This window comes from Dendropsophus ebraccatus, chromosome 9 (genome assembly GCF_027789765.1).
Source record: "Dendropsophus ebraccatus isolate aDenEbr1 chromosome 9, aDenEbr1.pat, whole genome shotgun sequence".
Taxonomy (NCBI): Eukaryota; Metazoa; Chordata; class Amphibia; order Anura; family Hylidae; genus Dendropsophus; species Dendropsophus ebraccatus.
Window position 1 is genome coordinate 5,864,724 of NC_091462.1, and position 18,059 is coordinate 5,882,782.

Sequence of the window (18,059 nt, forward strand, 5' to 3'; positions counted from 1 at the left end):
GGGCATTTTCGAGGAGTTTGCAGATGCGTTTTCTGCAGAGACTGCTCTCCTGACCCTGCTGCAAGGGAACTCTTCTTTTGGGGAGTATGCTGTACAATTCCATACTTCGACTGAACTCAATTGGAACAATGCTGTACTTGTCGCTACCTTCAAGGAGGAACTTGCCAGTCATGTGAAGGACATGCTCTCCGGCTGAGATCTGCCCTCCTCCTTAAACAACTTAATCCATTTGGCTTCTTGGATTGACTTTCTCTTCTCAGAAAGAGCAGAGGAGGTCAACTAGGAGCACAAATTGGTCTGTCCTCGTTGTGACCTTTCAAAGGCCGCCTTCTCTTGAGCCTTAACCACAAAGTGAGGATTCCATGCGAGTGGACTGAGTTCATCTGACGCAAGAAGAGACGACTTACTGCCGGAAACAGAGTTTGTGCTTATACCGTGCCAGTTATTACCCCCTGAACTGCCCTTAGTGTCCTACATCCGGAAAACGCCTACACCTAGGCAATGTGTCAGAGGCCTCCCTAGGTGTGTAGGCATCCTCACCATGACTGTCCTTGCCGGTCCTAATCTCAGTCTCCTCTGGTCAGCACTATCAGACCATCGCTTTCCTGGTTCTTGCAGGCAACTTTGTAAGTGCCTCCTTGGTTCAGAAATGGGGGCTCCCGGTTGTCCTACTTGTTAAATCTTTGAGCATCTCCTTTGTTAAGGGGAAGTCCCTCCGTGGGATCATTTAGTTTTGTACGACGCCTGTGACTCTTTAAGTAGGTGCCCTGCGTAAGGAAGAGATGACTCTCTCGTCAGCTATTCATTTCAGACTCCAGTGGCTGCAACTTCACAACCCCAACCCTGATTGGAGGACCACGGAGGACCTACGTTGGAGTCCGAACTGTATCGATTGCCTTCAGATGTCTCCTGTTGACCTCTCCTCGTCACCCCTGAACTCCTCTAAGCCTTTGCCTGATCCCCCAGCTCTGTACCAGAATTTTGCAGACATTTTCTCAGAGAAAAACCGAACCAAATGAACCAAACTTTTCAAAAGTTCATTGATCTCTATGTGCAAGTCGTCTTCTCCATCTGCGCCAGGACGGACATTTGAGTATTTACTAATGCCGTTCTGCTTATACAACCTCCCAGCCGGTTTTAGGAATCTGTTAATGATATATTTAATGACCTCCTGTATTCCAGTGTCATTGTGTACTCAGACGATATTCTGATCTTCTCTCCTAGCTTGGAATCACATGTTCTTAAAGTACTAAGACGCTTAAGAATCAACCATCTCTATTCCAAATTGGAGAAGTGTATCTTCCATCGGACTCGTCTTCCCTTCCTTGGTTATATCATCTCCCACCACCGGTTGCAAATGGACCCGGCCAAGCCTTCAGTTCTTCAATGGTCTCTTCAAAAGTCTTCATTCCAGACTTTTCCACCCTGGTCTCACCGATTGTAGCCCTAACCAAAAAAACTCGAATCCCAAGCTGTGGCCGCCAGAGGCTGAAGAAGCTTTTTCCACCTTCGCCTCTGCTCCCATATTTTCTCATCCAGATCCAGCCAGGCCTTCCTCACTGGAGGGAGAAGATTCTACTGGGTGAATTAAAACTTTTTTTTCTCCAAGACCTTTACTCCCGCAGAATATTACACTATTGGGGACCACAAAACTGGCTCTGGAGGAGTGGTGTCACCTCTTGGAAGGCGCGAGTCATCCGTGAGACACATCTACCCCAGAACACACACACATCTACCCCTGCACACACATATCTACCCCTGCACACACACATCTACCCCTGCACACACACATCTACCCCTGCACACACATATATACCCCTGCACACACACATCTACCCCTGCACACACATATATACCCCTGCACACACACATCTACCCCTGCACACACATATATACCCCTGCACCCACACATCTACCCCTACACATCTACCCCTGCACACACATATATACCCCTGCACACACACATCTACCCCTGCACACACACATCTACCCCTGCACACACATATATACCCCTGCACACACATATATACCCCTGCACACACACATCTACCCCTGCACACACACATATCTACCCCTGCACCCACACATCTACCCCTACACATCTACCCCTGCACACACATATATACCCCTGCACCCACACATCTACCCCTACACATCTACCCCTGCACACACATATATACCCCTGCACACACATATCTACCCCTGCACACACATATATACCCCTGCACACACACATCTACCCCTGCACACACATATATACCCCTGCACACACACATATCTACCCCTGCCTCTACACATCTACCCCGGCACACACATATATACCCCTGCACACACATATATACCCCTGCACACACACATCTACCCCTGCACAGACATATATACCCCTGCACACACATATATACCCCTGCACACACACATCTACCCCTGCACACACACATATCTACCCCTGCCTCTACACATCTACCCCGGCACACACATCTACCCCTGCACACACATATATACCCCTGCACACACATATATACCCCTGCACACACACATCTACCCCTGCACACACATATATACCCCTGCACACACATATATACCCCTGCACACACATATATACCCCTGCCCACACACATATCTACCCCTGCCTCTACACATCTACCCCGGCACACACACATCTACCCCGGCACACACAATTTCTGTTAACATATTTATCTTTTACCATATTCTTGTTTTCCCGTGTTCCGGACATACATAACGTCTCGCTCCCAGCTTGCCACCAGCACATAACATCTTGACCTGCACTTTACCAGAACAGTCATCCCCGGGCCGGTTATATATATACAGAATGATTCATGCACAAAAAAAATAATCAGAAGATTTCTATTACAGCCCTATTACTACATATACAAAAAAACAAGAGGTATATACTAGATTTCCTAGATCCCCATGGTAACACTTCCTTCTCCGTGCTGTGGCAGTTCTGTGGTGTTAGAGGGTCACTACCTGTCATAACAGCCAGTCCAGCACAGATAGGATGGCCTGGAAGGAGGGGAACCCGTCCTACTATACTGGGCTGTCAGAGCACAGGGACAGGGAGTGTTGTCATAGGCACACAGACGCTGTATAACTATGATCACAGATGACTTCACATCATCTTAGTGTCATATAGTGCAGCGCTTCTCAAACTTTTTCTACTGGAGCCTCACCCAGCCGACTAAGGCAATGCCTGGGCCTCACCAGACTGACCAAGAGGGTGTCTGGGCCTCACTATCTGTGGTGAAAGTCCATTCAAAAGCTGAAAGTAATGCTAGGGCTACCTTTCACCCATCTCTTAAGCTTTATATATTAATAGAGCAAGTACAAAATAATAATGTTGCTAAAATGGAGATTTTGGAGGACTGTGCAGATCATAGTTATTTTTGTGCAAACTGCCTCCCCAGCTGGGCCTCACCAACAACTAGGGGGCGCCTCACAGCTTGAGAAGCACTGCTATAGAGAATTATACAGGAGATGACACACGGAATGTTCCTCTCGCTTTTGTGTCATTATAAATTTTCGTAAATAATGAATAATTCAAAACTTATTTACTAATTCAAGACGACTTTTATCTTCTCCGTTTCATGATTTTTTTGTCTGTGTGATTCCTTCTTATAGCTGCTTATTATCTATTAACACATCCCATGCCAAACACACAATATCTATCTATCTATCTATCTATCTATCTATCTATCTATCTATCTATCTCCTATCTATCTCCTATCTATCTATCTATCTATCTATCTATCTATCTATCTATCTATCTATCTATCTCCTATCTATCTATCTCCTATCTATCTATCTATCTATCTATCTATCTATCTATCTATCTCCTATCTATCTATCTATCTATCTATCTATCTATCTATCTATCTATCTATCTCCTATCTATCTATCTATCTATCTATCTATCTATCTATCTCCTATCTATCTATCTATCTATCTATCTATCTATCTATCTATCTCCTATCGATCTATCTATCTATCTATCTATCTATCTATCTATCTCCTATCTATCTATCTATCTATCTATCTATCTATGTATCTATCTCCTATCTATCTATCTATCTATCTATCTATCTCCTATCTATCTATCTATCTATCTATCTATCTATCTATCTATCTATCTATCTCCTATCTATCTATCTATCTATCTCCTATCTATCTATCTATCTATCTATCTATCTATCTATCTATCTCCTATCTATCTATCTATCTATCTATCTATCTATCTATCTATCTATCTATCTATCATCTATCTATCTCCTATCTATCTATCATCTATCTATCTCCTATCTATCTATCTATCTATCTATCTATCTATCATCTATCTATCTCCTATCTATCTATCTATCTATCTATCTATCTATTAATCTATCTATATATCTATCTTCTATCTATCTATCTATCTCCTGTCTATCCATCCATCCATCTATCTCCTATCTATCTATCTATCTATCTATCTATCTATCTCCTATCTATCTATCTATCTATCTATCTATCTATCTATCTATCTCCTATCTATCTATCTATCTCCTATCGATCTATCTATCTATCTATCTATCTATCTCCTATATATCTATTTATCTATCTATCTATCTATCTATCTATCTCCTATCTATCTATCTATCTATCTATCTATCTCCTATCTATCTATCTATCTATCTATCTATCTATCTATCTATCTATCTATCCATCTATCTCCTATCTATCTATCTCCTATCTATCTTCTATCTATCTATCTATCTCCTACCTATCTATCTATCTATCTATCTATCTATCTATCTATCTACCTATCTATCTCCTATCTATCTATCTATCTATCTATCTATCTCCTATCTATCTATCTATCTATCTATCTATCTCCTATCTATCTATCTATCTATCTATCTATCTATCTCCTATCTATCTATCTATCTATCTATCTATCTATCTATCTATCTCCTATCTATCTATCTATCTATCTATCTATCTATCTATCTATCTATCTACCTATCTATCTCCTATCTATCTATCTCCTATCTATCTATCTATCTATCTATCTATCTACCTATCTATCTACCTATCTATCTCCTATCTATCTCCTATCTATCTATCTATCTATCTATCTATCTATCTATCTATCTATCTATCTATCTCCTATCTATTTATCTATCTATCTCCTATCTATCTCCTATCTATCTATCTATCTATCTATCTATCTATCTATCTATCTATCTATCTCCTATCTATCTATCTATCTATCTATCTATCTATCTATCTATCTATCTATCTATCTCCTGTCTATCTTGATGTGTATTATCTATATTTCTGCATTTATATATATATCTAAAAGAAAATGAAACATTAATCTAAATGGAAATTGGAGATTGTCTGTTGTCTACAATAAATCTCTTCTTGCATACTTTTTAATCCGGATTATTCTATTGCCAGAATCAGAGTTCTGTCTATTACTATTGTTCTGCCTGTGATGTTTCACTGTGATGTTAAACAGGTCATTTGGAATCAGAGCGGAGACCTCAATCCTCTCAGCAGATTAAACCCTAATTTTATATTCTGGGCTAAAGAAATAAATAAATAATAATAATCCGGAGTTATTATCGACCAAACCTGATTATTGTCATAAAAAGTCGCCCCAGCCTTGTGCATAGCTGTGTGATCAGGAGTAAAGCAAGTATACCATTCCATGTGTTATCTATATGGGGACTGTACTTCTGTGCTTATTGCAGGGGAGGCTTACTCTTAAGGGGAACTGGTGGTGTCCCACTACTGGTGCTGTCTAGAGCACCTTAGTAAGTCACTCTTTCAGGTTCACAAGTGGAAGATGTAGTACTGTGTTTTCCTCACTAGGTGTCACCACTGTTTTTGTTTCTTCTATGCACAGCTTAAGAGCCAAGGGGTAACTGTTTTGCACAATGTCTTTGTGTAATGACCAGTCCCAGATGCTCTTTCCTCTAACCTATCTCTTATTCTCTCTCTTACACACACTCAGTCCCACCACTCACAGGAGGGTTTAGATTAGCCCTGTAGAAGGAGTTAGTTTCTGGTGAGAGGAAATTAAGAGTTAGTAGTTGGAGATCCAAGCAGACAGCACACGTGTGAGATGCTAGATTATTACGAAGTTATTCTACTATACACTAAAGCAACTATGCAGTGCAAAGCTCACCTTAGGGGAGAGAAGCCACCTTGAATAACCCTAGCCCATGCCAGGAACCTCTCAAAACAGGGCAGTCTCCTGAAACAAGAGGAACTGACCCAGTAGGACAAAGCTACCAGGGAAAAGGTCTACGTATCCTACTGTCTAGTGCAGGATGACTGGGAAGTCTCAGCAACCTGCAACACTCAGGGGCTCATATTACCCACCTAGTACGGGTATCTCCCAACTAGGGGGCATAAGGCAGTTCAGAGCCACAACTGGCATCTGTGAGTACGAGTATCTTTTTATCTTTACCTCTACACTTGTTCTGGCAGAGCACATTCACTACATTGGGCAGGGCTTCTCTGGCAACTCCTCTCCTTCTTTCTTCTCTCTACAAAGCACCTACTTCTACAAGCATTGGTTATACCTCACTATACTGTCAGCCACAACTGTTAAACTTAGGTCTTATTCAGTAAAGTATTCTATTTTTGACTAAATGCATGGGACTCGCACCCAAGCACACCACCGTACACTTGGGTTATCTCCCTCTTCTGTAAGTGGCAGTACTAACTACACGGTGGACCTCTGGGTGAAGGGTCCCTGGCCACGCCCTGTTGGCTATTTACTTAAACATTTATAGACACAGAACTAGAACAACGACAGACACTCATCAAGTGCATATGGTTGTGCCTTTCACAGAATTTTGTCGATCTGTAGCTGCCTCTAGGGGGAGCTCTCTGCATACTGACTTGTACAGCTACTATTGAACTTTCTCCAGATTCCTCCCATACAAATCTCTTGGAGAGCGCAGACATCTTTCCCCGTTCTCTTCCCTCCACAGTCCTCCCTTCTTCAGCATTAGATCATTGCGTGTTGTACCTCACATCTTCATTCTTAAATATTCACAACGGCCCCTAATTACCTCAATGTATCATTATATGATATTCTCCGACATGAAAGGGAAAATATTAGATATAAAAATAATTCAGCTTCTCTCTCATCTGCGGCTTCTTGATCCTACAGATGTAAACATGAAGGGGAGCAGCTGTACTTTGCTTGTCAGAAATGGGCGTAATTAGCCGACACTATGTACAATCCATATATTATTAAAGGCTCGTGCCGCCATTGTGGCAGAGTGAATGGAGCCGCTCCCCGGGGAGACGGGAGGAATAAGAGTCACAGGAAATCTACACTTTCAATAAAGTTTTCTTTATAAAATGAAGCTTTAATAGCAAGAGCTTTATGTAACTTCCCTCTCGATGCCCTTCAGTCCTGGTGTGCTGTGGGATGGATTGTGGGATGGGCTGTGGGGGTTGGCTGTGGGGGTGGGATGCCTCAGCCAATGACTGTCTACAGAGAGGACATGCCTCAGCCAATGACTGTCTACAGAGAGGACATGCCTCAGCCAATGACTGTCTACAGAGAGGACATGCCTCAGCCAATGACTGTCTACAGAGGTGACATGCCTCAGCCAATGACTGTCTACAGAGAGGACATGCCTCAGCCAATGACTGTCTACAGAGGTGACATGCCTCAGCCAATGACTGTCTACAGAGGTGACATGCCTCAGCCAATGACTGTCTACAGAGAGGACATGCCTTAGCCAATGACTGTCTACAGAGGTGACATGCTTCAGCCAATGACTGTCTACAGAGGTGACATGCCTCAGCCAATGACTGTCTACAGAGAGGACATGCCTCAGCCAATGACTGTCTACAGAGAGGACATGCCTCAGCCAATGACTGTCTACAGAGAGGACATGCCTTAGCCAATGACTGTCTACAGAGGTGACATGCTTCAGCCAATGACTGTCTACAGAGGTGACATGCCTCAGCCAATGACTGTCTACAGAGAGGACATGCCTCAGCCAATGACTCTCTACAGAGAGGACATGCCTCAGCCAATGACTGTCTACAGAGAGGACATGCCTCAGCCAATGACTGTCTACAGAGAGGACATGCCTCAGCCAATGACTGTCTACAGAGGTGACATGCCTCAGCCAATGACTCTCTACAGAGAGGACATGCCTTAGCCAATGACTGTCTACAGAGGTGACATGCTTCAGCCAATGACTGTCTACAGAGGTGACATGCCTCAGCCAATGACTGTCTACAGAGAGGACATGCCTCAGCCAATGACTGTCTACAGAGGTGACATGCCTCAGCTAATTACTGTCTACAGAGAGGACATGCTTCAACCAATGACTGTCTATAGAGGTGACATGCCTCAGCCAACGACTGTCTACAGAGGTGACATGTGTCAGCCAAGGACTGTCTACAGAGGTGACATGTGTCAGCCAAGGACTGTCTACAGAGGTGACATGTGTCAGCCAACGACTGTCTACAGAGGTGACATGTGTCAGCCAACGACTGTCTACAGAGGTGACATGTGTCAGCCAACGACTGTCTACAGAGGTGACATGCCTCAGCCAATGACTGTCTACAGAGGTGACATGCCTCAACCAATGACTGTCTACAGAGGTGACATGCCTCAACCAATGACTGTCTACAGAGGTGACATGCCTCAGCCAACGACTGTCTACACAGAGGACATGCCTCAGCCAATGACTGTCTACAGAGGTGACATGCCTCAGCTAATGACTGTCTACAGAGAGGACATGCCTCAGCCAACGACTGTCTACAGAGGTGACATGCCTCAGCTAATGACTGTCTACAGAGGTGACATGCCTCAGCCAATGACTGTCTATAGAGGTGACATGCCTCAGCTAATGACTGTCTACAGAGGTGACATGCCTCAGCCAATGACTGTCTACAGAGGTGACATGCCTCAGCCAATGACTGTCTACAGAGGTGACATGCCTCAGCCAATGACTGTCTACAGAGGTTACCCCCAGTCTGGATGCCCCCCCCCCCAGTCTGGTGGTCAAAATGATGGCGGCATATAATAGCAGTGGTCTGACCCATAAGGGACCGCACCAGTCCTGGCTGCACAAGAGTCCCCATCATCACACTGCAAAAAGGTGAAAGCTTGTCCCCCTGGGTCACTGGGCCCATCAGATGGGGGTCTCCTGAGCTGACCATGTCCTCCCCCCGGCGGCCCCTCTACATTTACGGGAACAGTCAGATTCATCCCAGTTACTAAATTACTTTGTTTAGCGGGAAAATATGTAGAATTAATCTTAAATGCGACATGACGAGCGGAGATCCAACGCTTCCACTTGTGATGATACAAAATGATTAATAGTTTGGAAAAAGACAAGTGTGCGTAGCGCTAAGCGGATTACATGGGAAAGATCATGCAAATCCCGCACCATCCGATCTGTAGGGGGGGGGGGGGGGTGATTAGTTGTCGGGAATAATAAGAAGTTTTCATCATTCCAGGGACTTTATCAGCTGCTCTTTTCCCTCCTGGATGTGGAAAGGATTTTCATTCTTGTTTTACATAATATTACAGGCAGCGATTCTATTCACCAGGGACGATCAATGTGCAACAAATTACTTCTATACAGAGATTGTTTATTACAGAATCGGCCCAACTCTGAGATGGAAAGACCTACCTGCTGCTCCCCCCCCCCCGGCCCAATCGCACCCAGGTAATACCACCCCCCCACACACACAATTACACCCAGGTACTAGCACACCCCACACAATTACACCCGGGTACTACCACACCCCACACAATCACACCTGGGTACTACCACACCCCACACAATTACACCCAGGTACTACCACACCCCACACAATCACACCTGGGTACTACCACAACCCACACAATTACACCCGGGTACTACCACACCCCCCCACACAATTACACCCAGGTACTAGCACACCCCACACAATCACACCTGGGTACTACCACACACCCCCACACAATTACACCCGGGTACTACCACACCCCACACAATCACACCTGTTACTAACACACCCCACACAATCACACCTGTTACTAACACACGCCTGTCACTAACGTCACAGCACAAGGTGCTGCACTAAGTTTCTTATGCACCTGTCTAAAGTTATCTCTCGGGTTCACAGAGCGGGAGATGGTCTAAATGTATTCTATGTTTTCCCCACTAGGTGTCACTACTGTGTTTTGTTATAACTTATTCTGTGCACAGCTGAGGAAAGTACTGGGTTAAGTGTCGGTTGTCACATGTCCTTCTGTTTTCCATTTGTAGGTGCAGACTGTTTTCCTTCCTTTTCCTATCCTATCCTTCCTCTCTCACCCCCCCCCCTCCCCCAATCATAGGGAAGCTTAGTATGCCCCTAGGAAAGGAGTCTAGTTCCTGGTGGGAGGAGTTCAGTCTAGTCAGAGAATGAGCAACCAAAAAGACACAGTTCCTGCTGCAGTCAAGCCAGGGCCTGGCTCCGACCAGGACCCTCTGTCAGGGACCCAGAGACTTAAAGGAGAAGTCAGGCGAAAATTTTTATTAAAGTAAAAAAAATCACAAATATACACTTATTACGGGGAAGGTTTATAAAGTGCTTTTCCTCCTGCACTTACTACTGCATCAAGGCTTTACTTTCTGGATAACATGGTGATGTCATGACCTGACTCCCAGAGCTGTGCGGGCTGTGGCTGCCAGAGGGATGCTCAGTGTCCCTCCAGTGCCCTGTGTCCCTCAGTGTCCCCCTGCCATCCTCCTCTCCTGCAGCCACAGCCGCACAGCTCTGGGAGTCGGGTCATGACATCACCATGTTATCCAGGAAGTGACATCACCATGTTATCCAGGAAGTGACATCACCGTGTTATTCAGGAATTGACATCACCGTGTTACCCAGGAAGTGACATCACCGTGTTATCCAGGAAGTGAAATCACCGTGTTATCCAGTAAGTGACATCACCGTGTTATCCAGGAATTGACATCACCGTGTTATCCAGGAAGTGACATCACCGTTTTATCCAGGAAGTGACATCACTGTGTTATCCAGGAAGTGAAATCACGGTGTTATCCAGGAAGTGACATCACCGTGTTATCCAGGAAGTGACATTACCATGTTATCCAGGAAGTGAAATCACGGTGTTATCCAGGGAGTGACATCACCGTGTTATCCAGGAAGTGACATCACCATGTTATCCAGGAAGTGACATCACCATGTTATCCAGGAAGTGACATCACCATGTTATCCAGGAAGTGACATCACCATGTTATCCAGGAAGTGACATCACCATGTTATCCAGGAAGTGAAATCACGGTGTTATCCAGGAAGTGACATCACCGTGTTATCCAGGAAGTGACATCACCATGTTATCCAGAAAGTGACATCACTGTGTTATCCAGGAAGTGACATCACCATGTTATCCAGGAAGTGACATCACCATGTTATCCAGGAAGTGACATCACCATGTTATCCAGGAAGTGACATCACCATGTTATCCAGGAAGTGAAATCACGGTGTTATCCAGGAAGTGACATCACCGTGTTATCCAGGAAGTGACATCACCATGTTATCCAGGAAGTGACATCACCATGTTATCCAGGAAGTGACATCACCATGTTATCCAGGAAGTGACATCACCATGTTATCCAGGAAGTGACAGCACCATGTTATCCAGGAAGTGAAGCCTTGATGCAGTAGTAAGTGCAGGGAAAAAAGCACTTTATAAGCATTTCCCGTAATAAGTGTATATTGGGGATTTATATAACTTTTGGAGGGCAATACAATACTTTAATAAAATATTTTGCCGGACTTCTCCTTTAACTTTTTCCTAAATAAGCAAGAAATCACTAGCATGCAGAGCTAGACTCCTCAGGAGGAAAAGGATGTTCTCTGAGGAACACCTTGCCCACGCCACTGATACTAGCCACACAGTACAGGCCAGTGACCTGGATCAAGTTAGGCACTGACCCCAGTGGAATAAAGATTAAGTTAGCCTACGTATTCCACTACGTGATGCACAGCTATCCAACAAAGCTTCGGGAAGTCTGCTCAACCTAGTGCAGACTAGGACCTAGGACCTCGTACTACCCTCACAGGACGGGAACCTCAACACTGTAGGGCATTAGGTGGTTCAGTAAACGTGAGCGCGAGTATATTTTGTTCCTCTCCTCAACTATACCCAACTACACTATCCAAGGCAGAGTGCAGCACTACATTGGGCAGGGCCCTCAAGAAGCTTCACTACTTCCCTCTCAGTTCACAGCTTCACACTTCTTTGCTCTCCTGTTGGCACCTGTTATTGTTGTTGAAAAGGAAACCTATTTTTGTGTCTTGCACTGAAGTTTCAAGTAAATGGACGATATTCTGGTTAACTCATTGGACTCTGTCTATTTATTTGCACCAACACACCAGCGTATACTTAGGCTTATCTAAACCTGCAGAAGTGGAGCCCCTCTGACTGGGGGTGGGTGACAACACTACTCCAGGCTACTGTGACAATTGCCCAAGTGACCCTCACCCACCTAGCTGCCACAACACTGCCAGAGCGACCTCGGTACCCAATCAACCCGCTGCTCGTGCACCGCAATCACACCCGGGTACTAACACCCCACACAATCACACCTAGGTACTAGCAAACCCCATACAATAACACCTAGGTACTAGCACACCCTACACAATTACACCTGGGTACTAGCACACCCTACACAATTACACCCGGATACTAGCACACTCCACACAATTACACCTGGGTACTAGCACACCCTGCAAAATTACACCCAGGCACTAGCACACCTCACACAATTACACCCGGGTACTAGCACACCCTGCACAATCACACCCGGATACTAGCACACCCTGTACAATTACACCCAGGTACTAGCACACCCCACACAATTACACCTGGGTACTAGCACACCCCACACAATTACACCTGGGTACTAGCACACCCCACATAATCACACCTGGGTACTAGCACACCCTACACAATTATACCCGGTACTACCACACCCCACACAATCGCACCCAGATACTAACACACTCCACACAATTACACCTGGGTACTAGCTCACCCCACACAATTACACCTGGGTACTAGCACACCCCACACAATCACACCTGGGTACTAGCACACCCTACACAATCACACCCGGGTACTAGCTCACCCCACACAATTACACCTGGGTACTAGCACACCCCACACAATCACACCCGGATACTAGCACACCCTACACAATCACACCCGGATACAAGCACACCCCACACAATCACACCTGGGTACTACCACACCCCACACAATCACACCCGGATACTAGCACACCCAACACAATTACACCCGGATACTAGCACACCCTACACAATCACACCTGGGTACTAGCACACCCAACACAATTACACCCAGGCACTTGCACACCTCACACAATCACACCCGGGTACTAGCAAAACCCATACAATAATACCCAGGTGTTGGCATCAGTACAAACAATTTTGTATATATTTTTTCCAGTTCTGCAGCATAAATTCGGTTAAATAAAGGATTTCATTACAAAGTAATCGCGGTTCTGCAAAAAAAAAAACGTTTATGGCTCTGTAGATGGAAACAAGAGTTATGATTCTTCAATAACTGATGGCCGCAAGTCATCTCTCCTGTCTCCCTACACACAGAAATGCTCTATACGGCCGAGCGTTCATATGATTTCTATAGGGAGGGTTAACCTCTGGCTGTGGCTTATCTCTCCCAGAACAAAGGGGTTGGGCAGTGATTTTTTTTTTTCATCACATCCAAGCTCTATCTCCGTCAATGGACAGTAAGTATAATGCAGGATGGATCCTCCACAATAGGAGACACTATTTGTCATTTCTCTGATCATGAACAGGTGACCTCCCCTCCCCTCCCCCATCAACTCAGAAGATTCCTTCAGTTTCCTCTATTGAAAGACAAAAAACATTTTGGAACTCTTGAAACTTTTGACGACCTTCTTCTGGGTTCCACTTTGCCCATACATGACTAAGACTTTCCTCGTATTCATGCTAATTACACGGCTGTCGTAAGGATTGGGCTCCGTCTTAAGGATTGAGCTCATCCTCAGTCGACGGCCTCCCCTCGGAGCCTTGTTATAAATCGCCGAGCAAATAAGCAAATTAAGAGGCGGCACTTTGTAAATCACAGAGGGAAGACGGAGGATTATCACTTCACAAGGTCATAAAGTGGGAGATGTTTAATATGTCGGGGAGATTATTCCTCCTTGTTTCACGTTGCCTTTTAATACGTTAAACATTGAAGGTGTCATTGTAGAATTCACATTGTAGCCGCCGCGCAGCGGTTAAAGCCTGTTTCCAGAGAACACCCTGCTGGGTTTTTTATCCTTGCCAAACATGAGGAAGACAAGGAGGCTTGTAACAACATTCATCATTTTAATAGGATTTAGCGATGGCAAAAATAAGTTGTTGGGGAGCGCTCTCTCTGTTCAGCTGCCAAGCTACTATTTGCGGCAATGTAAATTTCCCATGACGTCGGCGGCGGCAGCAGCTGCCATAGCCGGGCCGCTAGGATGCGGAGGTGATGGGGGGGACTTTTTGGCAGAGGTATTTGTTTTGTAAATGTTGTGGATATATTGGGATTATTTTCCGGTTTAGAGGGATCTAATGTCTGCAGAAAATTAGAAAAATATAAAATAATCCTATTTTGGATGAAAGCTTTAGAAAGGTAGGTCAATGCTGTATTTGGAAAGAAACTGGCAAAAAAGCCGACCAGACGAGGAAAACATTCAAAAATAACACAGTAAAGTTTCTAAACAATATTAAATTGCAATAATTCTGAGCACTGTGATACTACTGTATACTGCAATATTATTATATACTGCTATATAACCATACACTGCAATATTATTATACACTGCAATATTACTGTATACTGTGACACTACTGTATACTGCAATATTATTATACACTGCTATATAACCATACACTGCAATATTATTATACACTGCAATATTACTGTACTCTGTGATACTACTGTATACTGCAATATAACCATACACTATGATACTACTGTACACTGCAATATTACCATATACTGTGATACTACTGTACACTGCAATATTACCATATACTGTGATACTACTGTACACTGCAATATAACCGTACACTGTGATACTACTGTATTCTGGAATATTATTATACACTGCAATAGTATCATACACTGTGATACTACTGTACACTGCAATATTACCATACACTATGATACTACTGTACACTGCAATATTACCATACACTATGATACTACTGTACACTGCAATATTACCATACACTGTGATACTACTGTACTCTGCAATATTATTATACACTGCTATATAACCGCACACTGCAATATTATTATACACTGCTATATAATCGCACACTGCAATATTATTATACATTGCAATATTACTGTACACTGTGATAATACTGTACACTGAAATATAACCGTACACTGTGATACTACTGTACACTGCAATATAACCGTAAACTGTGATACTACTGTACACTGCAATATTACCATACACTGTGATACTACTGTACACTGCAATATTACCATACACTATGATACTACTGTACACTGCAATATTACCATACACTATGATACTACTGTACACTGCAATATTACTGTATACTGTGATACTACTGTACACTGCAATATTACCATACACTATGATACTACTGTACACTGCAATATTACCATACACTATGATACTACTGTACACTGCAATATTACTGTATACTGTGATACTACTGTACACTGCAATATTACTGTATACTGTGATACTACTGTACACTGCAATATTACCATACACTGTGATACTACTGTACTCTGCAATATTATTATACACTGCTATATAACCGCACACTGCAATATTATTATACATTGCAATATTACTGTACACTGTGATAATACTGTACACTGCAATATAACCGTACACTGTGATACTACTGTACACTGCAATATAACCGTACACTGTGATACTACTGTACACTGCAATATAACCGTACACTGTGATACTACTGTATTCTGGAATATTATTATACACTGCAATAGTATCATACACTGTGATACTACTGTACACTGCAATATAACAATACACTGTGATAGTGCTGTACACAGAAACATAGAAACATAGAAGATTGTCGGCAGAAAAAGACCACTGGGTCCATCTAGTCGCCCTTTTAGTATTTTCTTTCTTATTATCTTAGGATAGATATATGTCTATCCCAGGCGTGTTTGAATTCCGTTATTGTAGATTTACCAACCATCTCTGCTGGAAGTTTGTTCCAGGTATCTACTACTCTTTCAGTAAAATAATATTTTCTCACGTTGCTTCTGATCTTTCCCCCCAGTGTCCTCTTGTTCTTGAGCTCAGTTTTTTACTAAAAACACTTCCCTCCTGAACCTTATTTATTCCTGTAACATACATAAAGGTTTCCATCATGTCCCCCCCCCTTTCTCTTCTTTCCTCCAGACATGAAGGAAATGGAAGGATATAACATGGAGCAGTGTATACACTGTAATTAAGGACTATAACATTCAGCAATGATTAATAAATGTCGGGGATGTGAGCGCCTTATATCTCTGCGCCTTGTGTAGTATCCATGTGTAATATAACAATGTCGCCCCCTCCCCCCCCCTCTCTGCATTATTCCTGTTTATTACGCAGTTCCTTCTTTCTTCTCTTTAGCATCTTATATTCAAAGAATCGTAAATCTTTTTTATCTATAGGAAATAATAGAAATCTGCAGCTCAGACCCTGAATCCATTGTAGTCAGAATTATGTAACATTAAAACTCAACAAGGCAAGAAAAGACACTTCTAGAACTCTTTGAGCTAAGTTCTCAGTATGTTATCAGGTGTAAGGGCCAGACTACTAATGGTTACAGGGTGACACATCAAGCCTGGTGGTTGCTGGTCATCCTTAGAGGCTCACACACACAGGGCCGGGGCTGAGGGACAGCACCACAGTCTGCAGGTCTCCAGGAGTGGCCGTCCTCTTCTGCCCAGAGTCACGCTCTGGGAGCTGATCCCTACCGCACACCGATGCTTTCTTCCATCATGTCTATCATACAGGTTGTATATCAGCTGAGGGCAATTCACTTAGACTAATTCTATTATTAACTTAGACTAATTCTATTCTCAGCTTTGCCGCTAAATAGGAGACAATGTATGTGTTATGTATAATAATCTCAATGTGTGGTTACAGAGGTTTTGGTGCTGTGCGTTAGGAGAGCTGACCATACAATGCAAGCCCCCCCAGGATTATCTGCTGCTAACTGTGGAGGTGTAGCAGCTGTATACATGCACAGTGAGGATTTGTCTCACTACCAAGCCAGGTCTGTGATCACAAAGGACGGGGACTTCCTGTGGTTTATTTGTGGGTTTTTTTTAACAGAGAAAAAAATATCAGCACAGAAGAAGCATAGAGCACAATATGACAGGAGGGAGACACCTAGTGGTTGGATGTATAAGGTGGACTTAAACATTGAAAACTTAACATAAAAAAATAAAAGTATATTGCAAAACTTTTCGAGATCATAACTAGAGATGAGCGAACTGTTCGGACTTTTGGTCCAACGGCATCGGCGCTCTCGTCATGCCTGTGATCCCGGCCGCATAGTTGCGCTCCCGGGAATATGCGGCCAGGATATTCCAGGGAATCAATGTTGAAATCCCTGGAATATCCTGGCCGCATATTCCTGGGATCGAGAGAGTGCCGATGCCGTCGGACCAAAAGTCCTAATCTCATCTCTAACCACAACCTCTATTGATTTCTTGCTTCTTTTTCCTGCTGCAGTGTACATCCAGGGCCTGGCCTGTAGGCCAGGTCCCCTGTGTGGGACTTAAGGCAAAAGCTATATTTCTTCTTCTTCTAAGTTTCTCCATCCTAGCCCTGTCTGGCTAGTGTTCTAAGTAGTGAGGCTGCAGTAAAGGGGACAAAAGGGACAACCCTGTGTAAGCTGGGTGGCAACTCTTCACACTCTCAAGTTCATCCCAGGATATTCAGTCAGTAGTTAGGTAAGCGAAGATAGCC

The 18,059-nt window shown here is 43.7% G+C and overlaps 1 protein-coding gene across 1 annotated transcript in view; it reads right to left on the reverse strand.

Moving 5' to 3' along the window:
• Nucleotides 1-279: 279 nt before the first annotated feature.
• Nucleotides 280-18,059, reverse strand: part of LOC138801728 (uncharacterized) — a 32,944-nt gene continuing 15,164 nt past the window's right edge. The window contains exon 4 of the mRNA XM_069984819.1: nt 280-383. Coding sequence (XP_069840920.1) covers nt 280-383 — 104 coding nt within the window. The remainder of the gene's footprint in view (nt 384-18,059) is intronic.